The sequence below is a fragment of the Cibotium barometz genome, chromosome 8 (assembly GCF_041138505.1).
Source record: "Cibotium barometz isolate CiBa-2024 chromosome 8, ASM4113850v1, whole genome shotgun sequence".
Lineage (NCBI taxonomy): Eukaryota > Viridiplantae > Streptophyta > Polypodiopsida > Cyatheales > Cibotiaceae > Cibotium > Cibotium barometz.
The window spans coordinates 34,333,068-34,351,023 of NC_141053.1; the positions used below are offsets into that span (position 1 = coordinate 34,333,068).

A 17,956-nucleotide genomic window follows, 5' to 3' on the forward strand; every position below is an offset into this window, starting at 1 on the left:
GATTTTTATCACCCTAAAATTATTGTGCACTATTTTAGTGTGAAGAGCTTTTTTCCTGGGTACCATGGTTCACCCCAAGCTCATCTGTTGCTAAATTCTCCGATTTAACAAAAGATATGTCTGCCTCCAAACACTCCAGTTCAGCCCCAGACTTTGAGTTTATTTCTTAACACTCCGGTTAAGTCAAAACTCACCAGATACAATAGGATTTACCACTAAGCTCTCGGGCTTAGCCTCCTATCCTAACTCAGCCCGAGTTTATGTACACTACATATGTCGTATCCGATACTAACAACAACCAGGCTCGTCTGGAGTGAGATACTACTCACTATTGCCATGTAAAACCTTATTAAATCCTAGAAATGCTCCTCATTCCCCAGGGGTCATACGACTTATAGGGTTTACACGCACATGAACTTTGTAAGCAAAATAGCCTGTCATGCAATATTACAATTGCTTATGTAGGAAAGTAATATATTTCCCAAATTCATATGGTAGCAACTAAAATGTGCTCACAATCGCACACTTATGTTGAACATAGGCAAGACTACGCTTGCAAAATGCTATAGGGCATCCCCCATGCATGAAATTGTCCAACCAAACTAGTCTTACTGCTAACCTCTAGATTTAGATCACTTCGGAACTAAATCACTCTGTTAGCACTAGCACACCATCATGGTCTTGCTACCTAGAGCTTCTCCGAACTCTGTAAAACTGGGTTTTATCCCAACTTATGGCTATATTTGGTAATTTTCAAAGTTCAAATTTTATCTTGCACACTTTATCACTACAGACAAGTGTACATACAGACCTGCCAAAGAGTCAAGTTACATGCACAAGCCTTGGCGTCCCATTCCACCAAGACTACAATCGATTCCGTTAGAATTTGATGTCCCATACCATCAAATTACCACCAAACCAATTGATGTGACATATAAAAAGACTCTTTCCCCCCTCGAAAGATCACCACCAACTCTCGAGCAGTGGGATGTCGACGCATGGCAATAAAAAGAAGAGAAAACCATGCTAGTAAGTTTAAGAACAGTTCTCTTCGATCACTTCTATAAGGGCATTGAGCATTACATCTTAAGACTTTACCCCTGCAGATTTACCTTTGATTTCTACAAATCAATCCTAAATCTGCTATTATTATCTAGGCGTATGCTAATCCCTCATATTAGTACTCCTAGATAAACCATTCAATTGAGTACTACTAGCAGCACTACTAGCCCCTTTATCCCAAGTAATAACACCTTAGGGATTACTTTTACCAGGCAATGCACGTGACTAAATCAAATTAGTCACTACTCTCTAGGCCCAAGTAGTGACTAAATCAAATTAGTCACTACTCTCTAGGCCCAAGTAGTGACACTATTTTGTTACTACCAACAAGGGCCAGCTTGCCTCTATGGGCCAAGGCTCTCTTGTTGCTACAAACAGTAAGCAACTTGTTTGGACACAAGGCATAACCACATCAAGACTACGCTTATACATGGTTCTCATTTGCCAAAGTTTATCACAATCTTCTAGCAACTGTTAAAAGATTGTGAAGGGTTATGACCACTACGGCTCAATTAGGCTTACCTTGATTTCTCGTGATAAGCACTTCGTCTAATTTGGGCACAACTGACGCCACTGCCGGTCCTCTTAGCCCAAGTAAAACACACCGCGGTTTTAGATTTACACTATAGCCAAACTACGTGACTTTGATGGTTAATACTAAGTCCATGCTCAGCTTAAATTTAGTCTCTCTAAACCAAATGTGTGATCACCACATGTGCTACCCTCGAGGCGCTATGGCCATAGAAGTGTTCACTAGGCACAACGGCCATAGAACGGCTCCCTCTCGAAGGACTCGGCACTACGGCCGTGGGAGTTGTCTCTCTCTTAGCACGCGGTGCTACGGCCGTGTGCGGTGGGTCTCTTTCGTGGAAAACGGGGACTACGGCCACACAGCACGACGGCCATGTTGGGTTTGTTTCGTGGGCTGTGCCGTTGTTTTACGTTTCTTTTTTTTAAAATAAAAATAAAAATAACGGGCCGGGCCGGCCCTCGCCACTTTGGGCGTGGCCGCCGGCCGTTGGGAGTGTCCACACGATTCTGGCTGGCCGCCCGTTGCCAGCTGTGCGCTGGGCAGGCCCATATGTGATGGCATCAAGGGCTGGCCGCCCGTATGGCCGCCCGCTGGGCGACCCTCTGGCCTGGCCGCCCGCTGGGCTGGCCGCCTGGCCGGGCCTCAGCAGGGCCTTCAACTCCGCCCGCCCGCCATCCACCCGCCCAGCAACACCAGCGCAGTTCTGCAGAGCAGCCGACGTTGTGCGTTTTCAGCTCTTCCCAGGCTTTCGACGCCCATGACTCCAGCAGGGGCAAGACACACAGCTGGCCTTCGCCGGCTGGTGGGCTGCTCTTCCTATATTCAAATGGCACAATGCTGCTCTTCGCATTATTCAAACGGCGCAATGCTGCTCTTCGCATTATTCAAACGGTGACCACTTCACGCAAGCCCCTCAGACGGCGCTTAGGGTGCTCTTGCCCCACCTCAAACAGCGTAATGCTTGCGCTGCTTATACAGGTCGTGGGGCTGGTGTCGCCCCCCCCACACACAAGTTCTCTTCGAAATTTCTTCGTTCCAGACAAGCTTCAACGATTTAAGCTTGAATGATTTTTTGCAGACAAAACGAAAATTTTGAGGAGATGAGTGGGCTCCGGTCCCCCGTTTACGCGCGGACTCTGACGATCCCATCGAACCATGCTCTGATACCAATGTTATATATCCGTAACGCTGCTCTACGGGCATTACCACAAGAGGGGACGGCCTCTGGCTCACCACCCAGCCATAGAGGAAGAATAAGGATTGCCCCTGATCCCCAGGCTATATAGTGTGTGGCCTGCCGTCCACACTAGCCTGGCCGCCCATGACTCCGCATGGGCGTCCTCTCCCACTGAACCCCGGACATGGCCATCCGGTCTACCGTCGGTCACCATAGGCATTACAGCCTACGTGACACTTATGGCCATGTATATAAGTGAATATCTCTCATAATACAAAGGACTCTCCCATTGTGCAATAGAGTCTTGATCTTTCTAATCCTCTTGCTAATCTCTCTCTCTAATGTATGCTAGTGAGTGTGTGTGAGTGAAGTGAGTATGAGAGGAGGGACAAGTATACGTAGTGCAACTGGCGGCATGACAACGCTCGTGGGAGACGCGGTGGAATTTCTTCTCAAGGAGTTGTGAAGCTTGGGGACCTCAAGGGTTATGAGCTCGGCCCCATTGGAAAGATCCTCACGATAGTTGGCGGTTCACCAAGTAATCTCTTGTTGGATGTGTTTCAAAGGGGGGTTAGGGTGAGCCATAACAAGGTTAAACAGCTTCTCAATAAACAAATGGGTAAGTTGTGCAGATGATATTTTCTCTTTTATAAGCGTAAACCTAGCCAATTTGGTGACTTGGCCAATGATCACTAAAATAACATTATTTTCCCTCAAAGTCCATTGTAATCCAACCATAAAATCCATGAAATACTCTTCCATTTAATTTTAGGTATTTCCAATGGTATCCAATAAGCCACCACATCTCAACAAAGCGCTGAGCTTAATTGACCTGAGATTGTTGGTAATTTTAAACATATTTGTTGACATATCAATCTTTAACTTTAACTAGAAAACATATGCTCTTAGTCCTCAGCACACCTAGAAAATATGGTGTGACTACTTGTTGCACCATCAACATTAGGTATGTAGACCTTTCCCTTTTGCAAGAGAAAACCATTCCAAATATAATAATCTCCCACACGAGCAAAACTAGGGTCACCCTAGCCTAGACAATATCCTAGATTCTACCAAAGAACATATCAGGGGGATACAAGCCCTTGAGAGAATCAAGTAGGTGAGACTAAATCTCAACAAAAGAAATTTGATTCACATGACTGATTCTACTCAAAGTATCTACCACTTTATTGGTAGATCTTTTTCGATAACAATTCTTGAAATCAAACTCTTGCATAAGCTCAAACCAACAAGCGTTTTTCCCTCTTAACTTTGGAGAATTGAAAATTATTTCAAACAAATTATCTGCAATACCATAAAAGTAGAGCCATGGAGATAATGTCTCCACTTTTTTAAAGCACGAATAATAACAAAAACCTCTTTCTTATGTGTAGGCCACTTTATCTTAGGGTCACACAACTTGTTTACTTTTAAAAGAAACTGGCTTGCCATCCTAGAAGAACTTAGAGATCTAATAGCATACTCACTAGCATCCATTTCAACCACAAATGGTTTACTTGTATCCATAATCTATAACATAAGAGCAGTGGTTTCTTGATGTTTCAATTCATTAAATTACCTATCCAACTCTGTTAAAACTCTAAGATCTCTCTACAAATGCATAAAGGATATACCAAATTCATGAGAGCCGCTAGGCATTTGCATATAGCTCTATACAATTGCATAAGGGCTCTTACCTTACGTATAGATCTCTCTTTGATCTCTATGCATTTATGTGAGGGCTCTTACCTTATGCCGTAGAGAACTTATTGATCTTTATACATTTGCATAAGGGCTCTTACCTTATGTATAAGGGCTCTATGCATTTGCATAAGGGCTCTTACATTTGCATATTATAGCTCTATACATTTGCATAAAGGGCTCTTACCTTATGTATAGATCTCTCTTTGAGCTTTATGCATTTATGTGAGGGCTCTCCGTAGAGCACCTATTCACCTCTCTGCATTTGCATAAGGGCTCTTACCTTATGCATATTTTTTTCATATAAGTTATGTTTTTTTTAATGTGTAGGTCTTTCATCTACCTTGCATGGCCTCTATTCTCTCTTTCCTCTCTTATGGTATGATCTAAACCTGATGTTTCTTTTTTTTTTAATGTCACACCCCTAGGTTGCTGTAGGAGTGCTTTTTTTTATGACCCAATGTATGTCCTTTTATATTAATGTCCTTCAATCTTCCTACCTTCATCATGGTCAATATGTTATAGGTTCTACATTGGTGGACCTCTGTTTTGTGACCCCTCCTACTATACTCTACATTGGGCCTCTGTTGCCCTCCTACTATACTCTACATCAACATTACTAGAGTCAAGCTCTAAGCATAGACATAAAAACTTAGCTACTTTTCTCTACACCAACATTACTAGAGTCTAGCTCTAAGCCTATATGTAAAAACTTAGCTTTTCTCTTAAATAACATAAGTAATCATTACAAGAAACCAATAGTTTTTTAAATACCTCCATTTTTTGGGCAAATATTGAATGGTAATATCCTTGGAGATCTACCTTGTCTCTTTTTTGGTGGCCAAGCAAGCTTTCCTATGATGGAGAAGGAGCGAGAGATACATTAGGGCCAAAAATGAAAAAAGTAAGGATTGGATTAACTTTCTTAATCAAAGTGATTTAACTAAAATAGTAGAGACAAATAGCTATATTAAATGCGTCTCTTTTACCTATATTTAGAGGAGAGTGTCTTTAATATGCCATCCATCATGTATCTATAGTCTTTAATTCACCTATCCTTTTGGCGGCCCTCTTACCTACTTTAGTACATGTTTTCTAAAATAAGCTAATTTTGAATATTTGAATACATAACATACTTCTCTCTTCTATAGAGCATGACACGAGTTTTTCCTCTCTTTTCTTTCTACTGTCTTTTTTCTCTCCCCAACATCTCTTGATTTCTCTTTGGATCATTTTTATTGCTATGGCGACTCCAGGAGTTGATCCACACTTAAAGAAAAAACACCACATCAACTTAGTGCTCGACAAAGAATATTGCACCTGGAGAAGTATTCATCACAAAGCTCTAGATGATGAGGCTGAAGCTCAAAGGCTACGTGCAGAAGGAAAGAAGCATGTAGATTTGTGGGTACAAAAGGTCTATACCCGCTTGACCTATCAATTGGTAAGCCTCCATCATTTAGCACCTTGCATGATATTGTTCGATTCATTGGGGATGGTAGAGAAGGTTTATTTGGATATTGCTCAAGATTGAATAATGAAGCTATTGTTTTCAAGCAAACTATGCTTGGTGTGTACAAGCACTCTATTAAAGGACTAGAAGATATCATGATCTGACAAACTCAAGGATTCCATACTTCCTATATAGCTAGAGAGAGTTCACATTTGTAGTTTACATGCAGAAATTAGAATACTAGATAAGCTATTAAAGCATCATCTTGACTATGCTCATTCCATTTTGCCATTAGAGCTATCAGATGCATGTTTAGAGCAATGTGAGATTTTACTCTCTAACATGGCTTTCATGGTGGACATGTGCAACTTAAAAAGGATGATAAGAAATCATGTTGGAAATCTAGTAAGTACATGTAAAAGGTTCTTAGTCCACATTATAGATGCATGAGACTAATTATAAATGGTACCCTAACAACTTGTCCATAAGCTAGGGCTCATGAACTATGCCTGGTTGTTCAAACTCTCTAACCTTGCACTGGAACAAGATATGAGACTAGAGTTTGACTTTGAGTCCACATTACATCATATATGAGGGTTACAAATCATTGTGTGTGACGTGCACGCCGATGGGACTAAGTTTGAGTGGTACATTGATGACTTATCCTAAGGGTTGACAATGAAATATGCATGGTGTATGAGCTATGACCGTACACTTGACTGGTTTTATAGTATGTTGACTTACCTAGAATCAGTGTCTCAAAGTCTTCATTCTCATTGAGTGAAGCCTCAAATGATGCTTCACATGCAAGCCTTGAAAGTCATCTCTATCAGGTAGTTTAATGTCTTCATCTACTCTTGGAGAAGTTATCCTGAATGTCATATGCTTGTCCTTGGAGAGGGCTCACAATGAAATAGGCATGATATGTGAGACTTCACCTTGCTCTTGATTGGTTTATAGTATGTCGAAGCCTCAAATGCTTCAAAAGGCATAATATGTGAGATTTCACCTTGCTCTTGATTGGTTTATAGTTTGTCAACTTACCTAGAATCACTATAGCTCAAAGTCTTCATTCTCAAGTAGTGAAGCCTCAAATGCTTCAATGGGAAGAACATCCTGAATGTCATCTACTTCTATTAACTCATCCTTAATGTCATCTGCTTCTAGTGAGTCATCCTCCTTAATGTCATTTTCTTGTCCCTCGAGAAGGGCTCACAAAGAAATAGGCATGGTGCGTGAGCTTTGACCTTGCTCTTAATTGGTTCATAGTATATCAACTTACCTAGAATCACTATAGCTCAAAGTCTTCATTCTCAACTAGTGAAGCCTCAAATGCTTTAATGGGAAGAACATGCAAGCCTAAATTGTCACCTTAAATGTCTTCATCGTCATGAGCTGCCTTCAAGAGGTACTTCAGTGACTTCATCTTCTTCTATTATGTCCTCCTCAATGTAATCTACTTCTCCAGGTAGTTGAGTGTCTTCTTTAGCAGTAATTTTTTTTTACATTGTCGTCCAAAGGTTGTGGCCCTTGCTCCTCATCCAAGATGTACTCCCCTCCCCCCTTGTTTGCTATCTTAATCTGTAACCTTGTCCCCCTTCACATTTGGCCTTTCTTGAAATATGCATCCTACCATGGGGGTTCGCGTGGCTAACATATTACTGTGATTATTAGGTGTATCTGGCATGCACATTTAGAAAAAAAAAGAATGTATGTTATTGGGCAAAATTTGGACTTAAAAAGGGTCCTCTAATAAGAAGAGCCATATTACCCATATATGTGTGTGTGTGTGTGTGTGTGTGTGTGTGTGTGTGTATTATATTATATTATATTATATATATATATATATATATGTATATTATATTATATTATATTATATTAGATGTCTTTATCTATATATATATATATATATATATATACATATTACGTCAATTTCTTGTGATGCGTTTGAGCCTTGGACAAAGCACAACATCCTATCTGATTCCTACATGAAATCACAGTGCGTGGTCTGACAAAGCTGCGATTTTTGGGTTTAGTTTAGCAGAGGCACGGGAAAGGCCTCGGTCCTGGTAGCCTGTTAACAACCTCTTGTCAGTAAAGTACGCCTCTCCAAAGTGCAACTGTGCGGATATTTGTACATTTATGGTCTGTTTGCAAAGCTAACAGGTCGACGTTAAAGACTAATTCTTTTTAGCTTGGCAACAACGCGTGGGAATGTGGGGCATCAGCTTGTATACAATACTTTTGCAAAATCCATGGCTTGCTTCGCGGATACAGGGGAGCTTGTATATATTCATGGTCAAAAATGCATGATGACCATGCTGTGACTATGGGTTGTTGGTTTGAATTGTCCATCGTATGCACTTATGTTTCACATTGCAAATTGCGGCGCATATATGATACGAAAGCGGCAGCGTGCAACGCGGGCCCCGGTAAGATTCAACTGGTCGGGGCAGCCGCACTCCTTTTTGACTAGAAGTCCTTGCCCACGTATACTCAAAGGTTTAACATCGATTATTTATTGGGCTACGCCTAACCTTTGATTACTTTCAGAGCTAAATTTTGATTTTATTGGGCTCTATCCCCACCCAAAAAATCCCCTAACCTTTGATTATCAATGTTGCTGTGAACGAGGGATTGTTCCCCCCCCTCCCCCTCTTAAACCATAATGGACGTTGATTATTGGGCTTCGTTCCATGCCATGGAGGTGGAAAATCATATATATAGCTTGTGGGTTGAATAATTATTAGGGGCTTCATGCATCCCTTTAACCTTTGATTAATGTTTTGCATCAATGAGGGTCTCCTTCGTGCTTTCACCATAATGCTATGGGATTTTTCCACTCGATTGAAGGCATGTAGCAAAATCATAGCTACAAATGGATTGGTGCGTGCGGAGGAGTGTGAGTGTGGCACTATCACTGTAGAAATGGAAAGCCACAAGTGCGGTACATGATGTGGATACACGGGCAATTTTAGTTGATGTAGACGTAGCCTACCACCGGTTAATAACGGACCCTACTACATAAGGTTGAAGCTGTAGAGCCTCTAGAAATTTTCTAAAAAGCAAAGGAAATATAATGGGATGTACTTTATGACAAGCTGGAGATTATGGACTTTACACATGCGAGATTAAGGGTTAAAATTGTGAAAAGAGGAGATCGAGATTATGGACTTTACACATGCGAAATTAAGGGTTAAAATTGTGAAAAGAGGAGATCGTTGGTGAAACCAAATGTTAAATTGTGTTTTTGATTTTTTATAAATTTTATTTTATTTTGGGCTTTTTCAAGGGGGTCCAAAAGGTGGAGATAAATGCTTACTTGGGGTAGAAATTAGTATTTTGTAAATTTACTTTCATTTATTTCGGACTTTGCATGGGGGTGGAGATAAATACTTGGGGTAAAAGAGGAGATCGATGATGAAATTAGGGGGTAAAGGAATGCTTTTTTTATATATAATAGATGTAATGTGATTGAATTTGGACTTTTACTTGGGGGTGACAAGGTGAGGACAAAATTCTACTCGGGGGTAAAAGAGGAGATCTCGCGAAATTAGGGTTTTTTTCCTTTAAATTATTTTGGACTTTAAAGGGTGGTTAAATGTGTTTTTTTTTAAATAAGTGCATTTGTATTAGTGAAATTGGAGGAATAGTGAGGACCAAAATCAAGGTACCATGGTATTACCCAAGTGATGGCCATTGGCGCGCTTATATGGACAATGAGACGCAAAAAAGCACAGGATATTTGCGCAAATCTGTGCTGCACTAGCTTTTGTCCCCTTCGAGAATCGTGAGTATAAAAGCTGTGCGCAAAAAGGTGGCAATAAGCGGAAGAAGCACGGCATTGATTACTAGAAATGAATTTTCTTATTTTGAAAAAAAAAAGATATTTTATGCTACTACGCAACAAAATCCAATCATTCTTCATTCCTTTCAAAGACAACTACTCCTGAATTCTATGTCAATAATTCTTTTTTTTGGAATATATATATATATATATATATGTCCATAATTCCACTAAAGAGGAGTGCAAGGGGCTTTTTTACATATGAAGAAAAACATGGGTATTACTTAACGTGAGATGAAAATTAATAACCATAATATCGAAACAAATATGCATTATTGACCTCATGAAATAAAAAATCAAACAATATTATCATGAAAGAAATGAATAATAAAAAAACATCTAGTAATGAGAAGGCTGCTTTTTTTTTTCTTCGGAAGATAAAGACGAAGAAAAGAAATTCGATCACAAATAAAAAAACATCATTGACATTTTAATTTTGAAAAAAACCCATAAGGAGGAAAGAGATAATGCTATGTAGTTTGGGGCAAAAAGATGGGTCTTAAAGTGATGATTGGATAAAAGCTATGCAAGGAGCACATGCATGCAATAAAGATGAGAAAAATAATATAAATAATAATCAAAATGCGGGAAGTAGAAGAGCACCACATGCATGATGGGAAGTGTGGGAAAGATTACACGCGTGAAACACGCTAAGGCGCGAGATTCCCCCCCACATCATCTTTCAAGCGTCTTTTTAAGGTGCCCACAATTCTCCATATCTCACACATTTCAACTCCACATAATACCACCTTTGCTCAGCCCTTCTTCACTTTGCTATACACTCTTGCTCCCTCCTTCCACCTATGGCCATGGAGAAGGAGCTTACTTCTGAGCTTGAGAAGCTTACTTGTGAGGTTTGTTCCTCTCTCTCTCTCACACACACACACACACACTCGGTCCCTCGCTCACTCACTCACTCTCTCACTCTCTCTCTCTCTCTCTCACACACACACACACACACCCCCTCCCTCTCACTCTCTCACACACACTCTCTCTCACTCTCACCTCTGAGACTCTCTTAAGCATAGCTTTGTCTAAGAATATTACGCTCTTATCACCTTATTAGTGCCATGAAATCAACCACAATCCATTCCATAGCTTTGTCTACGAATATTACACTACTCTTATCACCTTAGTGTCATGAAATCAACCACAATCCATTACGTAGCTTTGTCTAAGAATATTACACTCTTATCATCTTAGTGTCACGAAATCTGCCACAATCCATTACTTCTATCACCTGTAGTAGGAGATAATCTCTCTCTCTCTCTCTCTCTCTCTCTCTCTCTCTCTCTTATCACCTTTGCCACAATCCATTACTTCTATCACCTGTAGTAGGAGATAATCTCTCTCTCTCTCTCTCTCTCTCTCTCTCTCTCTTTTCACCTTTGCCTTAGAATATTACACTATTATTGTCAAACAATCAACCACAATCCATTGCTTGTATCACCAATTGTAGGAGCTAATTCAACTCCCAATGTATATTGTCATCTATAACTGATTCTCTTAATGTCAGCTTCCAAATTATACTCTCTCCTTTGAAATCTTGTATTTAAGGACCAATAAAATGTATCATCTGTATATTTAGAGATTCCGTGTATCATATAATTTCATATGAAGGCTTAATTCAGCTTAGTATTGGTTTAATAGTGTCTATCAAACTTTTTCAGATCCCGGTTTCCATTGTTGAAGCCTGGTACTTCAATCCATCCGATGAGGACCCAAAGCTTCCTCACAAATACACTCCCAATAGGCCGGTTGCTCGTGAACATCTGGACGGTAATCCTTTATTTCTTAACTATTGGTTAAATAATTATTATATTAATTAGAGGTAATGTCGATTACCGTGGTTGTTTTGACACGCTGCAACTCTCCATTGGACAGACCTTGGTATGAGAATATGGAGACTTGACGCAGATAACTGGGAGAACAATGAATTGTTAGAGAGGATCAAAAAGGAGCGTGGCTATAACTACTGGGTTAGAAAACTCTTTGATTTTCACTTAACATAAATCAAGAATCTATTTATAAATTTCCAAAACATTCAATATATTTTGTTGCTAAAATACAACCCTAGCTGCTCCTCACAGATAGTTTTTCTCTCTCAAATCAGGACATTGTGACAATGGCACCGAATATGATAGATTATGATTCCAAAGTTCAGCATTTCTTTACAGAGCATTTGCATGCAGATGAAGAGATCAGGTTTCTGTTGGAAGGAGGTGGTATGTATTAATTAATGTACCTTGCTAATTTCTCAGCTGAGCATGCATTTACTTACTTCTTAAACATCAACGTGTATACACGGTAGTTGCATTGATGTAATCCTCCTTAATCTCACAGGTTATTGGGACATCCGTGATTATGATGAGAAGTGGATACGCTTTCGCATTGAGAAAGGCGATCTCGTTGTTTTACCTCCGGGGATGTACCACCGGTTTACGCTAGACACGGATAATCACGTGAAGGTAAAGTGATTAGTTCCTTAATATGTTTACTAGAAGCTAATCTAATGTGTATAATCAGGTGAAGGTAAAGTAATTACTTAAGATGTTTACCAGAAGCTAATCTAATGTGTATTATAATTAAGGAGTTCAATTGACTGTTAAGCACTGTTTAATGTATACAGGCAATGCGTTTGTTCAAGGGACTACCATGCTGGACTCAGCATGAGAGACCAGCGGATGATATGGATGCTAGGTCAGTGTTTTCCCAAAAGAATGCCAAGTCTACATTGATTATATTTATTAAGTTTAATCTTTGCATATTAAACACTTTGTAAGATTGTTTGCATGGCTTTTTTACAGGAAATTATACGTGGAGAATGTCCTAAAGAACCCTCATGGGATTCCCAGTACCGTTTTATTAGTATAGTGTCAATCAACTTCTCCTAAGGGCATTTTGGAAAAGCAGACGAAGATTAATTAAGACTTCTAATCAGTGCTTTGTTGTGATCGACGGAGATGATGAGACGCGTCTTAGTGTTGTTATTGCCATCGTTTTGAAGTACATCACGCGGTTCAATCACTTAATTATAGAGTTTATGGGGCTACAAGCATTTTGGCATCCTGCAGCCTGCCTTTTTTTGTAAATACGGTAATCACTAATATATAAATGAATTCTTCAATCCACCGCCTTTTCCACCATCATGATAACAAGTTTTTAAAGATTAAGAGACCATTATATGATTGTTTTCTCGGAAATATTATCCAGGCTGTCATCATTTGTACATGGTTATAATGAAAATCATCAATTACTGGTAAATTCTTTTATAACCAATTGTTGTATCTGATAAACCTCAAAGAAGTAGGAAAGTTGAATGAAATTTGAAAAGAATGAAGTATATTAGGAGGCGAGGTCTGTACGAGCCCTGCTGTCAAGTGTAGAAAAGTACCATAATGTGGGCGATATGTTTCGATAATTCGCTTGCGATGTACCGTGCCTAACATCTAACAACGACACAGAGTTCAGATGATCGAGAAGAAGTCTACACAAGACTACTATAAGTGTACTGCAAACGGCAAGCAGTGAGAGGATCAGGTGTGAGTGTTGACGGTAGCGTGCGCGCGCCCGCGCGCGCGCTAACGACTCTAGAAACTGAGGCCGCCACCCAAATGCCTCTTTTTTTCTCGAAACCACGTCCTCCAGGTGTGCCCCAATCTGGCAGCAGGGCCATCATTTCTGTCAACTTCAGCTGCCGCTGCTTTATCGAACCGAGATCTCTCTCTCAAGATCGCACGGACAATTTTGAAACGACGTCGCCTGTCCGGCACTTCCACTCAGTTTCGAACACTGCGGACCAAGAGTACGCGTTTACAACAAACACAACAATCTTTTGCATCAAGCCTACGGCGGCGGGCGGACCCGATCCAAAACCTTCCACAAGTGTTCGAAAAAAAGTGTTTTTTTCAATCCTTAAAATTAAAGGCAATCTTAGGCTTAATCCGGATTTAGACTTGAAAATCGTTAGAAAATTATACAAATGCATGGATTTATAACTAAAATGTATAAATTTTATCTCTTAAAATTAAAGGTAACATAGAATTCTAACTAGGATTTTTGAATTTCAAGTGGGAAAATTACACTACAACTTGGGTTATGTGAGCAATGGTCAAAGGAAGAGAAGGAACTCTTTATAACAACCACTTGCAATGGATTTTTAAACAAAGCTATTGGCTAGTTGCCCTATTCCTCAAACAAAGCTATTGGCCAAGCACCCTTATTCCTCACGTATGCCAAGTGCCCTTACTCCTCACTTCTCATATATTGTTCACATAAAATAGGAAACCCATATAGCAAGTAGTCTTAAAAAAACCCATATAGCAAGTAGTCTTAAAAAACCACTCTTGCCCATCCAACCTCAAGGACTTGTATGTGCATGTATGTATATGTACACCTATAAACATATGTATATATATGTACATACATAAATATATGAATAGATACATCTACGTGTGTACACTTATATACATATTATGTACATGTACACACATACATATCTAATTACATTGGTCAAATATCACAAAATGATATTGAGCATGAGCATTCTATGTATTTATGCTTTCCAACTTTTGTTTCCAAGTAATGAAAGCCACCCAAATGCTATTTTGGCTACTAGACCCTAAAGAGAGATGGGTGTGGAATCTTACTATGTAAGGTAGCAAAAGAGTTCAACAAAAGGTTTTTATAGTTATCATATAGTTTAAAATTGTATACAAATAGCGACACTTTCATGAGTCTCAAGTTATGAAGCACATAAAACAAAAGATCCATGTAAAAGATGTTTAATATGCATATGCTACACAAGGTTTCTATGTAGTGGACCCCTCAAGCCATGGATATCAACTGTGTAACCATTCTTATACACTTCAACAATCTTTAATATGTGATATAAACATTTTAGATGTGTCTTATCTTAAATCCCTTTTGATGTGCACCGCCGCCATTTATTGTCAAATATATGCTCTAGTGGTTTGCAATCCTTCACATATACATGTCAAATTCTTGTATAGCCTCTTTTCACTCTCCCATATTGGTTAACAACTTTTATAAATTCGATCAAATTGTTGTAACTTTATGATATTTTATCTCTTTAAGTTTTGTTTCTCTAGGCCCCACTTGGTCCTTACGCTATTGGATATTAATATCTTGCTTTACAATACCACACCTTCATTTCTAAACTTCTTTATTATATAAACAATGTCTTTCGAATTGTGAGGGACTTAGGCAAGATTCAAGGCTCATTTTAGGCCTTGTAATGGCTAGCATGAGAAGTCCTTTTTTCTATTCACATGCAAAAATTCCATGGATCAATACCAACCATTGACCATCATCCTATTTAAGCCTTTTTGGAGCCCTAATATATGATTTGGAAGGCCGAAATTATAGATATACATAGTGTCTTTCTAAGTAGTATTAGGGATGTGTTTTGATGTGATGGGGGAAATGGATCCTGAAAAAACCCTATCATCTAGAAGGACTCCATTTTTGGCAAAACGACAGTTGTCCTTTTGGAAAAATGCTCCTTTGGCCACCCTCCGATATATTGTTCACATAATATAGGAAACCCATATAGCAAGTAGTCTTAAAAAAACCCATATAGCAAGTAGTCTTAAAAAACCACTCTTGCCCATCCAACCTCAAGGACTTGTATGTGCATGTATGTATATGTACACCTATAAACATATGTATATATATGTACATACATAAATATATGAATAGATACATCTACGTGTGTACACTTATATACATATTATGTACATGTACACACATACATATCTAATTACATTGGTCAAATATCACAAAATGATATTGAGCATGAGCATTCTATGTATTTATGCTTTCCAACTTTTGTTTCCAAGTAATGAAAGCCACCCAAATGCTATTTTGGCTACTAGACCCTAAAGAGAGATGGGTGTGGAATCTTACTATGTAAGGTAGCAAAAGAGTTCAACAAAAGGTTTTTATAGTTATCATATAGTTTAAAATTGTATACAAATAGCGACACTTTCATGAGTCTCAAGTTATGAAGCACATAAAACAAAAGATCCATGTAAAAGATGTTTAATATGCATATGCTACACAAGGTTTCTATGTAGTGGACCCCTCAAGCCATGGATATCAACTGTGTAACCATTCTTATACACTTCAACAATCTTTAATATGTGATATAAACATTTTAGATGTGTCTTATCTTAAATCCCTTTTGATGTGCACCGCCGCCATTTATTGTCAAATATATGCTCTAGTGGTTTGCAATCCTTCACATATACATGTCAAATTCTTGTATAGCCTCTTTTCGCTCTCCCATATTGGTTAACAACTTTTATAAATTCGATCAAATTGTTGTAACTTTATGATATTTTATCTCTTTAAGTTTTGTTTCTCTAGGCCCCACTTGGTCCTTACGCTATTGGATATTAATATCTTGCTTTACAATACCACACCTTCATTTCTAAACTTCTTTATTATATAAACAATGTCTTTCGAATTGTGAGGGACTTAGGCAAGATTCAAGGCTCATTTTAGGCCTTGTAATGGCTAGCATGAGAAGTCCTTTTTTCTATTCACATGCAAAAATTCCATGGATCAATACCAACCATTGACCATCATCCTATTTAAGCCTTTTTGGAGCCCTAATATATGATTTGGAAGGCCGAAATTATAGATATACATAGTGTCTTTCTAAGTAGTATTAGGGATGTGTTTTGATGTGATGGGGGAAATGGATCCTGAAAAAACCCTATCGTCTAGAAGGACTCCATTTTTGGCAAAACGACAGTTGTCCTTTTGGAAAAATGCTCCTTTGGCCACCCTCCGATATATTGTTCACATAATATAGCAAACCCATATAGCAAGTAGTCTTAAAAAAACCCATATAGCAAGTAGTCTTAAAAAACCACTCTTGCCCATCCAACCTCAAGGACTTGTATGTGCATGTATGTATATGTACACCTATAACATATGTATATATATGTACATACATAAATATATGAATAGATACATCTACGTGTGTACACTTATATACATATTATGTACATGTACACACATACATATCTAATTACATTGGTCAAATATCACAAAATGATATTGAGCATGAGCATTCTATGTATTTATGCTTTCCAACTTTTGTTTCCAAGTAATGAAAGCCACCCAAATGCTATTTTGGCTACTAGACCCTAAAGAGAGATGGGTGTGGAATCTTACTATGTAAGGTAGCAAAAGAGTTCAACAAAAGGTTTTTATAGTTATCATATAGTTTAAAATTGTATACAAATAGCGACACTTTCATGAGTCTCAAGTTATGAAGCACATAAAACAAAAGATCCATGTAAAAGATGTTTAATATGCATATGCTACACAAGGTTTCTATGTAGTGGACCCCTCAAGCCATGGATATCAACTGTGTAACCATTCTTATACACTTCAACAATCTTTAATATGTGATATAAACATTTTAGATGTGTCTTATCTTAAATCCCTTTTGATGTGCACCGCCGCCATTTATTGTCAAATATATGCTCTAGTGGTTTGCAATCCTTCACATATACATGTCAAATTCTTGTATAGCCTCTTTTCGCTCTCCCATATTGGTTAACAACTTTTATAAATTCGATCAAATTGTTGTAACTTTATGATATTTTATCTCTTTAAGTTTTGTTTCTCTAGGCCCCACTTGGTCCTTACGCTATTGGATATTAATATCTTGCTTTACAATACCACACCTTCATTTCTAAACTTCTTTATTATATAAACAATGTCTTTCGAATTGTGAGGGACTTAGGCAAGATTCAAGGCTCATTTTAGGCCTTGTAATGGCTAGCATGAGAAGTCCTTTTTTCTATTCACATGCAAAAATTCCATGGATCAATACCAACCATTGACCATCATCCTATTTAAGCCTTTTTGGAGCCCTAATATATGATTTGGAAGGCCGAAATTATAGATATACATAGTGTCTTTCTAAGTAGTATTAGGGATGTGTTTTGATGTGATGGGGGAAATGGATCCTGAAAAAACCCTATCGTCTAGAAGGACTCCATTTTTGGCAAAACGACAGTTGTCCTTTTGGAAAAATGCTCCTTTGGCCACCCTCCGATGTGGATGCCTTTATTGGGACATTAACGTAAACCCTTTATTTGGAAATATAAAATTATGGAACAAGATCTTAGGTTTTTAAGGGTTGTT

At 38.6% G+C, this 17,956-nt stretch overlaps 1 protein-coding gene across 1 annotated transcript; it reads left to right on the forward strand.

The window, feature by feature from the left end:
• Window positions 1-10,490: 10,490 nt before the first annotated feature.
• LOC147636179 (uncharacterized) lies at window positions 10,491-12,896 on the forward strand. Its single transcript, XM_086801109.1, has 7 exons — window positions 10,491-10,623; window positions 11,440-11,548; window positions 11,654-11,748; window positions 11,883-11,994; window positions 12,113-12,237; window positions 12,399-12,469; window positions 12,577-12,896. The coding sequence occupies exons 1-7, from the start codon at window positions 10,573-10,575 to the stop codon at window positions 12,641-12,643; spliced, it is 630 nt and encodes a 209-aa protein (XP_086657235.1). The 5' UTR covers window positions 10,491-10,572; the 3' UTR covers window positions 12,644-12,896.
• Window positions 12,897-17,956: the final 5,060 nt, after the last annotated feature.

Coding starts and splice junctions, on each gene's coding strand:
- LOC147636179 (XM_086801109.1), top strand. CDS start 10,573: ATGGCCATGGAGAAGGAGCTTACTTCTGAGCTTGAGAAGCTTACTTGT. Junction 11,549..11,653: donor TGCTCGTGAACATCTGGACG/GTAATCCTTTAT, acceptor TCCATTGGACAG/ACCTTGGTATGAGAATATGG. Junction 12,238..12,398: donor ACACGGATAATCACGTGAAG/GTAAAGTGATTA, acceptor TAATGTATACAG/GCAATGCGTTTGTTCAAGGG.